At 36.0% G+C, this 11,738-nt stretch overlaps 4 protein-coding genes across 5 annotated transcripts; 3 read left to right on the plus strand and 1 right to left on the minus strand.

Annotated features, from left to right (window-relative positions):
* Nucleotides 1–6: 6 nt before the first annotated feature.
* Nucleotides 7–1,781, plus strand: LOC108843433 (lactoylglutathione lyase GLX1-like; the record flags this gene model as incomplete). Its single annotated transcript, XM_057001089.1, has 8 exons — nucleotides 7–83; nucleotides 172–296; nucleotides 432–496; nucleotides 561–773; nucleotides 867–914; nucleotides 1,018–1,116; nucleotides 1,214–1,366; nucleotides 1,482–1,781. Coding segments are annotated over 8 exons (837 nt in total), but the record flags the coding sequence as incomplete, so codon positions are not given.
* Nucleotides 1,782–4,604: 2,823 nt separating this feature from the next.
* On the minus strand, nucleotides 4,605–7,747 carry LOC108843441 (zinc finger protein JAGGED-like). Of its 2 annotated transcripts, XM_057001088.1 has the most exons (5): nucleotides 7,506–7,747; nucleotides 5,635–5,732; nucleotides 5,422–5,532; nucleotides 5,225–5,312; nucleotides 4,605–5,124 (listed from the first exon to the last, which is right to left on the minus strand). In XM_057001088.1, the coding sequence occupies exons 1-5, from the start codon at nucleotides 7,520–7,522 to the stop codon at nucleotides 4,767–4,769; spliced, it is 672 nt and encodes a 223-aa protein (XP_056857068.1). In that variant the 5' UTR covers nucleotides 7,523–7,747; the 3' UTR covers nucleotides 4,605–4,766. The 2 variants fall into 2 exon arrangements, 1 of the variants encoding a protein (XP_056857068.1); XR_008942028.1 differs by lacking the exon at nucleotides 4,605–5,124 and adding an exon at nucleotides 5,811–7,362 and having other exon boundaries at nucleotides 5,233–5,532.
* On the plus strand, nucleotides 7,292–9,091 carry LOC130494343 (uncharacterized). The gene is made up of 4 exons (XM_057001087.1): nucleotides 7,292–7,421; nucleotides 8,028–8,172; nucleotides 8,278–8,341; nucleotides 8,434–9,091. The coding sequence occupies exons 2-4, from the start codon at nucleotides 8,045–8,047 to the stop codon at nucleotides 8,725–8,727; spliced, it is 486 nt and encodes a 161-aa protein (XP_056857067.1). The 5' UTR covers nucleotides 7,292–7,421; nucleotides 8,028–8,044; the 3' UTR covers nucleotides 8,728–9,091.
* A 1,047-nt stretch (nucleotides 9,092–10,138) lies between these two features.
* On the plus strand, nucleotides 10,139–11,412 carry LOC108839045 (uncharacterized). Its single transcript, XM_018611915.2, has 3 exons — nucleotides 10,139–10,305; nucleotides 10,694–10,899; nucleotides 11,007–11,412. Exons 1-3 carry the CDS (start codon nucleotides 10,204–10,206, stop codon nucleotides 11,263–11,265), a joined length of 567 nt encoding a protein of 188 aa, XP_018467417.1. The 5' UTR covers nucleotides 10,139–10,203; the 3' UTR covers nucleotides 11,266–11,412.
* Nucleotides 11,413–11,738: the final 326 nt, after the last annotated feature.

The raw sequence follows: 11,738 nt of genomic DNA on the forward strand, positions 1-11,738 counted from the left end.
GATTTGTTAGATTGGCCAAAGAATGATACGCGCCGTTTCTTCCATGTTGTGTACCGTGTTGGTGATCTTGATCGCACAATCAAGTACTTTTCTGTTTGATTACATTACTATCGTTTCTTCATTTTATATTATAACAAGTAGTTATTTGATATTTGAGATATTCTTATCTAGGTTTTACTCTGAGTGCTTTGGCATGAAGGTGTCGAGGAAAAGAGATGTCCCTAAGGAGAAATATTCAAATGCTTTTATGGGTTTTGGACCTGAAAAATCCCACTTCGCTGTGGAGCTCACATACAGTATATATATACTCTTTTATCTTCTATTAGCATTGACTCTCTTCCAGATATTTCCAATATCAACTTGTGCACTTTTCCACAAAACTGAAACAACTTGGTTCTTATGTTGAGTTTAACATTTTTATATGTTTACAGATTATAATGTTAGCTCATATGACATTGGAGATGGATTAGGGCATTTCACCATTTCAACTCAAGATGTAAGTCGTCCTCCTACTTTGATTTTTAGATGTCAGTCCCTGATCGAGAAGTTTTTTGTTCCAGGTTTACAAAATGGTTGAGACCGTCCGTGCCAAGGGTGGAAATGTCACCAGAGAACCTGGTCCGGTCAAAGGTTGTAGCAGCATCATTGCCTTTGTGAAAGACCCTGATGGTTACACTTTTGAGCTCATTCAAAGAGGTCCAACTCCTGAACCATTCTGTCAAGTCACGCTTCGTGTTGGTGACCTTGAACGTGCCATCAAATTCTATGAAAAGGTAAAAACAATGCTGCTGAAAACGCTTTATTTATGTTTTGATATTCATTGGTGGAGTTTCATGACTTTATAACTCACTTTTGATTCCCTGCAGGCCCTTGGGATGCGACTCTTGAGAAGGATTGAGAGACCTGACCACAAGGTGAAGCAATCAATCAGTGTTACAATGTAGACAAGTAATTTACCTTATTGAGCTATATACGTACGCTGTGACTTAATTACTTGTTTTTTGCCGGATGGAACAGTACACCATAGGCATGATGGGATATAATGAGTCGGTAGTTTTGGGCCTTGCCTATAACTATGGCGTGACTGAGTACAAAAAGGGCAATGCATATGCACAGGTGTGTGCTTAAGACTGTTGCCTACTGTTTATGTTTGTGTTAAACCGGTTTGTGCTCTTTCCTTTGATGGTTAAAATGGTTTACATGTAATGAACAGATTGCAATAGGCACGGATGATGTGTACAAAAGCGGTGAAGTTGTGAGGATGGTCAATAAAGAGCTAGGAGGAAATATCACAAGAGAACCAGGACCTCTTCCTGGAATAGGCACTAAGATTGTCTCATTCCTCGATCCAGATGGCTGGAAAACGGTAAGTGATTTGAGAAATAGATGATGAATCTGGTCTGGTCCAGTTGTAGTGGACCATCTAGATTCAGTGTTGGATTTTGCTAAAAAGGTGTGCGTTTGGTGGTTAACAATAACAGGTTCTGGTAGACAACAAAGACTTCATGAAGGAACTAGGGGTGAGATCACAGGGCTAAAACTAAACCATAAAAATATGTGATTTTTTAATGAAATAAAGGAAGACAAGTGGTTCAGTGTGTGTAATGTGCTTGTTCCCCTTATGTCTTTGAATCCATAAAGAAAAACTTTGAAAGAAAGAATATGCATTATTCGTACTATCAAATGACTCATATTCATAGAAGCAATGCTAAACATAACGAAAAGTCTACAACAAAAGTTTCAACAAGAAAGTTGTATCAAAATAGTACAAAGATCAAACACTACTTTTTCTTCTTGTGATTTGCAATACTTATAAAGAAATACTAGCATTTATCTTGATTTACAAAATTTAAAAGAAGAATATAGAGAACAATACTTACCACTTCCACGTCGCCAATGGAGGAAAAATGGTTCCTTTTGCTGGTTGGAGTATGCCAATTCAGTACAAAGGCTCCATCATTGACTCTAACGGTTAACTGGCAGGGTCAATGGGAGTTTGTTTGATGTTGCACATATGTGTGGTTTGAGTCTTAGAGGCAAAGACTGTGTTCCTTTCCTGGAGAAGCTCGTGGTTGCTGATGTGGCACGTTTGGCTCCTGGAACCGGGAGCTTGACAGCGTTCACAAACGAGAAAGGTGGTGCCATTGATGACTCGGTGATTACTAAAGGCACTGATGAGCATATCTATCTGGTGGTCAATGCTGACGTGGCTGGTTTGAGATCTCTGTTCCATCAGAGCATGCAGTTGATTTAGCTAAAGCAATCTTGGAGAAATCCGAGGGAAAGGTCAGGCTAACGGGTCTAGGAGCAAGAGACAGTCTCAGGCTAGAAGCAGGGCTTTGTCTATGGAAACCTTATGAAGGTAGCATCACCAAGATGCCGTTCGTGGCTACCAAATACTACAAGCCATCATGATATGTGTGTCTTCTTGGTCTATGAAATATGTCTCTTGCTTGTTGTTCAGTGGCTTGTGTGTTTCCTTTGTTCTGATTTGGCCTGGAAGTGCACTTTCTTTTGCCAAAGAGGGCATTGCTTATTTCTCTGTTTTCCAATAAATTTGTAACACATCTGAAACACCAAACTATGATTAACGTGTTCACATCATTAAAGATGCATACAAAGATACAAGTTCAGGACAAAAAAAAAAAGGTTCAGGACTTGAAGACGAAAGTCAACACCTTCTCGACGGGATAGAAGGTTAGAGGCTGCTTGTGTATACTGTATATTCTTACCCATTCTATTCTATCTTACAAAGAAAAAGGTTAAATTGTTGATTTCACTTATCCCAAACCATCCTAGATAATTCAGTTCAATGGAAAATCCCGAATACGTATCAGTCGCATATCATTTTTAACGCAATTTTTAAGTTGGCGTTTGAGTTTGTATGAGAATGATACTGTGTATTTGCTGTTCAAAGAAAATTATTACAAACCGCTAGCTATTGCGGCAATGCTTTAGTGTACCGAACTGGGTGTATTGGTGTATCATATCCTAAGCTCACACTATTCACATCAATATTTACTCAAACTACATTCGTTTAAAACATACCTAAAATAAACAAACCTATGAAAATCTAAAAGAAGATTTAAGTAATCAAGTGTATGGTTTTAGTATGTACTAGAGTTGGGGCGGTGTCATTGTATAGGAACAGCAGATTCAGCAGCCTATTCTGCTGAACTACTACTAATAAATATAGCAATTGGTAATTGAACCCTATAAACTTTTATTTGCATAAATAAAAAAAAGCTTTACTTTCCTGTTTCGTCCGTTTGAATTTGAATAACATATTCTATATCTACTCTTCGTTCCTACTTATCTCTCTTAGTTATTAAAGTCTCATTTTTTCCTTTTTTTTTGTAACAAAGTCTCATTTTTTCCATTTTCATTATTTCATGGATTTCAGGGATTATAATTAGACAGAGTTATATAGACGCACACCTATCATGTAATGCTATGTCACTATTTAAAGTGTTTTTAAGTTCTTATGTGTGTACCACCACATCAATAGTAGTATATTTTATAATTATATACAACCTTATACTAGATGTGCACCATTTGCAAATAAGTGCAAAATCTATTTTATGCATATAAGCACACGCACGCACATACATATATATAATATAGGAGTAGGGTAGAGTTGAAATTGAGGAGCAAAGCTAAGAAACGGTAGATGACAAGAAAGCTAAGAAATGGTAAAAGCTGATCTAAGAGAATAGGTTTGTAATCGTCAGACTGAAACAAAAGAAACTTAACTGCATCAATGAGTCCTTTCTCCTTACCACAGTTGTCTATATGTCTCAGTCCATTTCTTACTTTTAGTGAGTCCTACCGTATTTGACCAAAAAAAAGTGAGTCTTAAACATATTCTCTCTCTCTCTCTCTCTCTCTCTATCTCTCTGATTTATTCATTTATATATACATACATATAACTCTTGGGAAGACTGATAATACATATCTAGAGTTAGTCTTCTTTAACGAAACTATTATTTATTTCTTCTTTTCATGCATTGCTCTCTTTTCTCCTTTTATCACACAAACATGCTTCAGCTTGATATCATATGTTTGATCGTTTCATTACTTTTGACTACTTTACAAGAAACAAAATGTAGCTCTTTTGTTTAGGTTTCAAAATTTCCTTAGATTTGTAGTGTAATAATATTTGAATTGTCTTTTTCCTTGTGTTTTTTGTTTTCTGAAACTCTTGTCTTTTTCCGTTGTTTAACATTTCTCTCCAGAACGTAATCGTACAGATCTCATATTTGCAGACTTGCAGTTTGGGTCAAATACACAAGCATATAGGACATTTCCAATGTAGATATATATAGACACACATATATATATATGAAAAGTAAGGAACCCTATATAAAAGCTGAAGCTTTTACTGAGTGTATTTGGTCATCGCGTTGCTAATGCTTGGATTTGTCTACGTTTCAGCTAAATTCTATTTCCTAATAGAAAAAGGTGCAGAAGAAACTAATTTGTCAAATTCAAATTGTTTTTATCATGTCTACGTATAACGTGACAACGAAGAATTGACTAGCAAACAAATCGAACATAAACAAAGAAACTATTGTTTTAAAAATGTTTATAATATTCCGAAAAAATAACATAAAACGATAATGGTTGGAGAGAAGGGAGCAGTTCACTTTTTTGTCATATCATCAATTGCTTTGTCAAGTCTCTTTCAGTAATCCGACAAAACTATATAGATAAAAAGAAATCTAACATTTAATGGAGAAAATCTAACAATTTTTCCATTTTCTTAGCTATATCCCATGATCATGTGGAGGTAGAGGGTGCGAAATAGGAGGAGCAACTTTAGAGCCATTAGCCACGGGTGCACCAATGAAAGAGTAGCTCGAGTCAGGCGGTGGACGGCCACCGCAACCGCTATTGATTAGGGTTTGGTGATGTGTACCATTGTTGTGCAAATAGTAGTCGTTGGTGTAACGGAGAGGAAACGATGACGGCCGCAGAGGAGAATGTGGTGGATATATATAAGGTTGCACAAATGGTGGTGGTGGCGGGGGAAGAAGAGAGGAGGGGAAGAATAATCTTGGTGGATACATCATTGGTTTGAATGGTGTTATTAGGTCTCCAACGTGCACATCTCCTTGATGATAACTATGTAGAATATATATTAACAAAATATAGATTTGAATGATATTTATAGTAAGGACTAATTAAGGAAAATGACTAATGAAAAGAGAAAAACTAAAAGCACCTAAATGACGAAGGTCCTTGCTGAGGAGGAAAGGTATCATTGCGAAGAACAAGTTCACGAGCTTTGTTAAGTGACTCCGTCTCCCTCTCTAATGTCACCGTACCATAATGAACAAAATACAAAATTTAAGTTTATGTATGCAAACACAGACACACACACATATACACATAACATTCTATAGAATAATAGGATCTTGCCTTGGCGGTGGCGGTTCATGTGGCCACCGAGAGCTTGAGATTTGAAAAACTTGAGTGAACAAAATCTACATTCGTACTCTTTTTCATCTTTGCTTTGCTTCTCTATAAACCCTTACAATCATTGACATCTAATGATTAGAGATGAATTTCTTTATTTTCATAATATAGGAGTTCAAGTAAATAAAAGGAAATGAAGAGTAGAATAGTGTGTACCAGAAGAAGAGGAAGAGGAGCCTTCTTCGAAGAATGGGAAAAAGTCTCTAGATGGATCATCTGGTAAGTTATTGAGATCTAAAGCGTTACTATCTCTCCTGCAAAATTTGACAAGATTCAAGAGATTCAATATAAATTTAGCAATAGCGGTAGCTAAAGAGGAGGAAGACACCTACATGAGTACTGCAAAGACAGAAGAGAAGAAACTAAGGATAAAGATTAAGAGTGTGAAGAATGGAGATACTAGAGAAGATTAAGAGTGTGAAGAATGGAGATACTAGAGAAGCTTTGTGAGTGTTATTTTTATCAGTTTATCTCACTAGAAATGAGAAAATGAGCATGGAACTCAAAGTGAATTGCTTTGTGACTTCAAGAGGACTATAGTTTGAAGGGACGTTATGGGTGAAGGTATACCCCTTTATATACTGCTCATACGTATATTATATTTACATATAACGACAAGTCCAGTCTAGTCCATATTGTTCTGTGTTCTCGTTCTGCCTCCTCTATATGTTGAAAAGACGTAACAAAGAAACGTAAGAAAAGCCCTAAAATATAGAGGTTAGGCCGGGCCACTAGTTATTACTTAATATATTTGGAAGACCCAAGTAAGAAATTTACTTATTGGGCCCTTTATGTCAAAACATAAAACTGTGGATTGCGTTCCGTAACCAATACGATGGTCTCGGTTGTATGTTTATCCAAAGTCGAAGCACCGTTTTTGACTTATATAGGGTTTTGTTGATAGCTATAATGCTGCAAGTCTTTGTTAGCACACAAGATCTTGTTCCCTATCGTTTCTAGTTTCAAAATGACTAAAAGTCAAAAGAATAATACAACTTTAATACATGATATAGTTCTGCCAAAAAATCTACAAATTGTAATCCGATTAACATAACTAAAATGAACTCTAGAAAGACCTCTATTCAATATTTAGCCTAGTTCTAGATCTACCTGACCAGTTACTAGTACCACTACTATTCATCTGGCTACTCCTCGGCTAAATTCTAATCACACCCATCATGAAGAAACACCGAGGGCCACACAAAATGATCAAGGGACAACTTCTTTATCGGTTACCTGATCAGCCTTTGATGGTCTTGCCTATGGATGCTAAGCCCTTGCAAGTCCCAGTAGATTCCGCTATAATCAGAAGTCTCGCAAGAACAACTTCTTAATTAGCTTCGAGTTCATGAGACATCATTGAGCAGCTTATACGACAACCCATTTCCACGACATAAAGGGCATGTAAGCTTTGGTTCTGTGTTCTCAATGTTCTCATTTAGAAACCGGATTCGCTATTACATAACGCTCCTCCTCCCAACAGTTTTTTTACAGTTGACTTAGACGCAGCGCCTCTCCACGGATTAACAGCAGTAGAGCCAAGACCAAAATGATACACAAATGGGAGCACTATGGATGTTTAACTGATTTTTTTTTCAAAAATCTACTTATTGTTGCTTCCACAGTTTGTATTATACCATATAACATGTATATTAACATACTCAGACAGGCCAATGTGGATACTTGCAAAATACCATAAACAAATTTATTCTTTTAAGTTAGAACAAAAAAGGCGTTTTGCTATTATGACGTAATAAAGGAAAATATTTTTAAGTTATAGTCTATAGAGATTAAATGAAAATAAATAAATAAACATGGATTCCTCCTCCACAGCATAGCTGTCTGCTACAGATTCTCTCTTCCCTTCTGCCTTTTGCTGTTAACCTAAGAGCCACAATTACCAAACTTCTCTTCAGATCTCTCTTTCTTCTTCCTCGCTTCAGGTACCCTCCCTTCTCTTTCCAATACATCTGATACAAATTGATCTGGATCTAAATGATCTACTGCTTGAATTGAAAGATCCTTACCTGATTTGTTTGTCCATGTATTCGCCGTATCTTTATGTTTGTTTTATCGAAAAGTCGTAAACTTTCATTACCATCTCTAGCTAGAGATCATGGAACCAGAGTTTATGATCTACTTCCCATAATAGATATGTCTTTTTCTGATGACTTTTTTTTCAGTTTACTTTATTATTAATAAATTAATAAAAAATTAAAAATGATGTCTCCACTATGATCTTGACATCGTCATCATTCACTGTAAAATATTAATTATTTTTATCAGAAAACAGTGAATATGTCAAATTGTTTTTTAACTTTTTATTACATATTCTTTGTCTTAATTAAATTTCAATAAATATCTCAATTAATTAAAATAATACGATTGTGACCAGATCTCCATAAGAAACACGTTACCCTTTGACCACCTCCTCTTCCTTATCCTCTTATATATAACATTTTTTCTTGCTCCTGCCTCCTTTCATCAATCTATCAAAACAAGAAATCAGCTAGTGGTCGATTAGAATTTGATTGATTCTTTTTGTTCAGTACCAAAGAAGAAGAAGATGAACAGCTATGGAAACGCCTTCGAGGAGACTATGAGAAACTCTGACGTCGTTTGCCCTCAACCGCGTCGTGTCGATGTCCCCAACCACCACCAGCACCTTGCTCGATCTCTCAGGTGGCAAGTCAGGTAAAAAAAAACAGATCTAACGTTTGTCATGATTATGCCTATGTAAAGCTATCAATTTTATTGATTGGTTTTGACTTTTTGTTTTTTCTTTTTTTTGCTTTTCAGTCATCAGATGGAGTTGTCTGAATCGAATTCAAGACGGGAGATGTTGGATTTCATCCTCGCAAAGGTAAAGACTGAATCTTTTGTTATTTGATATGTAAAAGTTTGCTTTTTGTTATATATGTGAGATTGATCTTTGTGTTTATGTTTTGTTTATAGAGTGGTGGTAGTTGTGAGCAAGATCCTTTCTTCACAGGGTCACCGCCGAGTAGAGTTTCTAACCCTTTAACAAAAGATTCGCTCTTTCGTGACGAGCTTTACGTGGTGGCTCATCCTCTTCCTCCTCCGTTCGCTCCACGCGTGACCAAGCCGCCACCACCGTCGTCTCCAAGGAGCGGTGGTGGCGGTTGCGTTAGGGCGGTGGCTAACTTTAGGAACAAAGCTCCTGTTCGTGTCGTGGGGTTCAATTGCGTTGACAGGGAGAGACGCAGCAGCGTTCCGACTCTTGCTTAAGGGAAAGATTTAAGTGCAAATATATAACAGAGATGGATAAAAACAATAAAAAAAAAGAGAGGTTTAGGATTGATAATGATGTGTTTTTTTGGATGAAAATGTGCAAATATGTTCGAAATTTGGGTAATTTTTAAAAAGGACTGTAATATAAAATTTAGGATTTTGGATCCAATTTGGGAATTTTTGTAAGTAAAAAAAGGCAAGAAAGAAAGGGTTTATGAGTTGTTTGGTGTCATTAGTGAAAATAAAAGCATTAGTGTTTATTCCTTATTGTAACAAAAGGAAATACTTTTGAAATGTGAAGATATCATTTCTATATGTTGTCTCTTTTGTACATATATGTAAATTTCAAAGGAGTTGAATATTGTTCAGTCCCATTTACTCCCTGCTTTGTGACAAACATTAATGGATTGTGCTGCAGTTTCATTTAAACGAAAGTGATGAATATTGTGTACACGTCAAAATACATATAATATGTTAACTCGAAAATATAGTGTAAAAGAAAATTTGATTTAGGAATTATTCTATTACGATGTAAAAATATTATATTATATTAGAGTAATACAGAAAATAATATATTAGAGAAATACAGAATAATATAATATATATGTACGTGTATACATTCGACCAGGCAATGGTTAGTTGGTTACAGACCAGGCAAGTGACATGAGGACAACTCATTATTTCTTTGTCTGTGGATCTATTTCGATTCTTTGCTTACAACTTGAGAAAAATCAAACTCTGTAATAATTTATTTTTGTTTTGCTTTTATTGTGTCAATCAAACCCCAAAAGATTCGTCAAACTTTATGGCCGGAATTCTCGCTTCCTTTATTTCGAATTAATACAAATTTATTAAAGCATCAAATTGTGTGGTGCCACTCATTTATATCGAACTAGTGAACGAGCAAAAAAACAAACAAATTAAAAAAAAGATCAATTACCCCCGACATGTAACTTTCCCCTGCAGTCTGGGACAAAAAAACTGTAATTTTGTACGATCAAACATTAAATACGTTCACTTATAACTTATTAGTATAAATAAATAGAGAAAACTGTAATTTTGTAGTTATTATTTTCTCACATTCGTAAACTGTATATATTTTCTTACAAAATCATCCACAAATTATCGGGCTTACGAAGGAAACGTTTTGGGTTTTAAAGCCCATAAAGCCCAGCACTTCAAAAATGACCTTTATCTTGGAAAGCGGTAAGCCCCACTTAACTTTTCAAAAAGGACCGAACACAAAATTCAATTAATCCTTATCAACGCGCTTCTTAGCTCGCGTGAACTATCTACTCACATATTCATAACTCAAACTGACATACACGCGCTGTTTCGCACGTGTTCATCGTTCGACTAGATTCACTGGTCGTGTTTTCACTTTACTCACTCATTTCCAGCTCTTTCTCACTCACTTCGTCGTCGGCTCTGCCAAAAAAAAAAAAAAAAAACACTCTCTTATTCGCCGGAGATATGGGAGAAGGGAAAGGCTCTACTCTAGTTTTCGTCCTCGTAATCGCCCTCTGCTTAGTCGCCTTCGGCTTCTCCATCGCCGCCGAACGCCGCCGGAGCATTGTAAACCACTCTGTTTCTCTAAACTAGGGTTTTTGCTCTCTAGACTACCTTCACTTAGATTTCGAAGTTCGCTATAAGTTATAACATTCGATAGTATGATGCTGATGAAAGTTTCCGTGGAAGATTTCTATTTCTGGATTGTTTCGTAATTAGAGTTACTTGTTGCGATTCAGCTAATATCTCTTAAAGACTCCTCTGGTCTGAGTTAATGATTCTGTAGAAATCGGAGAATCTAAACACTATGAGATAACTATTTGAGACTATATTCATGATTTATTGTATTGTAGCTGAGGTTAGAGAAACATCTATGTAACTAAGCATCGGTTGATTTTTTGTCTTTGTGACATTTAAAAGGTTTTCTCTTTTTTGTTTTTATTCTTTGTGACAGGGAAAAAGTATACAAGATCCAATAACAAATGCAACGTACTGCGTTTATAGCTCTGATGTAGCCACTGGTTATGGAGTTGGAGCATTCCTTTTCCTCCTCTCTAGTGAATCATTGCTTATGGGTGTCACCAAATGTATGTGCTTTGGTAGACCTTTGTCCCCAGGAAGTGACCGCGCTTGGTCTATTATCTATTTCATCTCTTCTTGGTAAGAGAGAGTTCCTGATGTTTTTTCTTGTCCATGTTTGGTTTACCTAAGCTTTAAAGATTTAATGAATCAGTAAGTAGCTTCATCTCCAAATTTGACATTTGCAGGATCACATTTCTGGTAGCTGAAGCTTGTTTAATTGCTGGAGCGACGAAGAACGCATACCACACAAAGTACTTGAGCGCACAAGCCTTCTCGTGTGAGTCACTGCGCAAAGGAATTTTCATTGCAGGAGCAGTGTTTACGGTTGCAACTATGATCCTTAACGTCTACTACTACTTCCACTTTACCAAATCTGTATCTTCTCCGCCTACTCACAAAGCAAACCGCTCTGGTTCAAATATCGGTATGGCTGGCTATGCATAAACGTCCCGGATGAAAAATAGAAATTGGTTAGTCATTTGTGGATGTAAGAAAAGAGGTTGTTGCATTGTTACTATTGGTTACTCTTATATGTTTTGTTTTGTTATATATAATACCTACTATTTTGATGAAAAAAGTTCTCTCATTTTATTTTTCCGATATACAAGAAAATTCAGTTCATTAATATATGGCCTATTTAAACAAGCCCAACCTCAATAGTAAATATCCCAATTCTGTTTGTACTTCAATAACTAATGAGAACTTTTTATAATGAGGCTTTTAAAGTCAGCCCGTGGAGAATAATTTTGGTGTAGAAAAGTTAAAAACAGGGGGAATGAGTTTTCTGTTTTTTAAATAGGGTTAGACAGTAGCTAGTCAGTTTTAAAAAACACTGTAGCTAGTCAAAATAATATAGTACGATTTCATCTGTAAATTTTTTGACGTAGTTATATCTGATTTAGCTATAGAAATTAAAT

Source organism: Raphanus sativus, unplaced genomic scaffold (genome assembly GCF_000801105.2).
Source record: "Raphanus sativus cultivar WK10039 unplaced genomic scaffold, ASM80110v3 Scaffold3244, whole genome shotgun sequence".
Classification (NCBI taxonomy): Eukaryota; Viridiplantae; Streptophyta; class Magnoliopsida; order Brassicales; family Brassicaceae; genus Raphanus; species Raphanus sativus.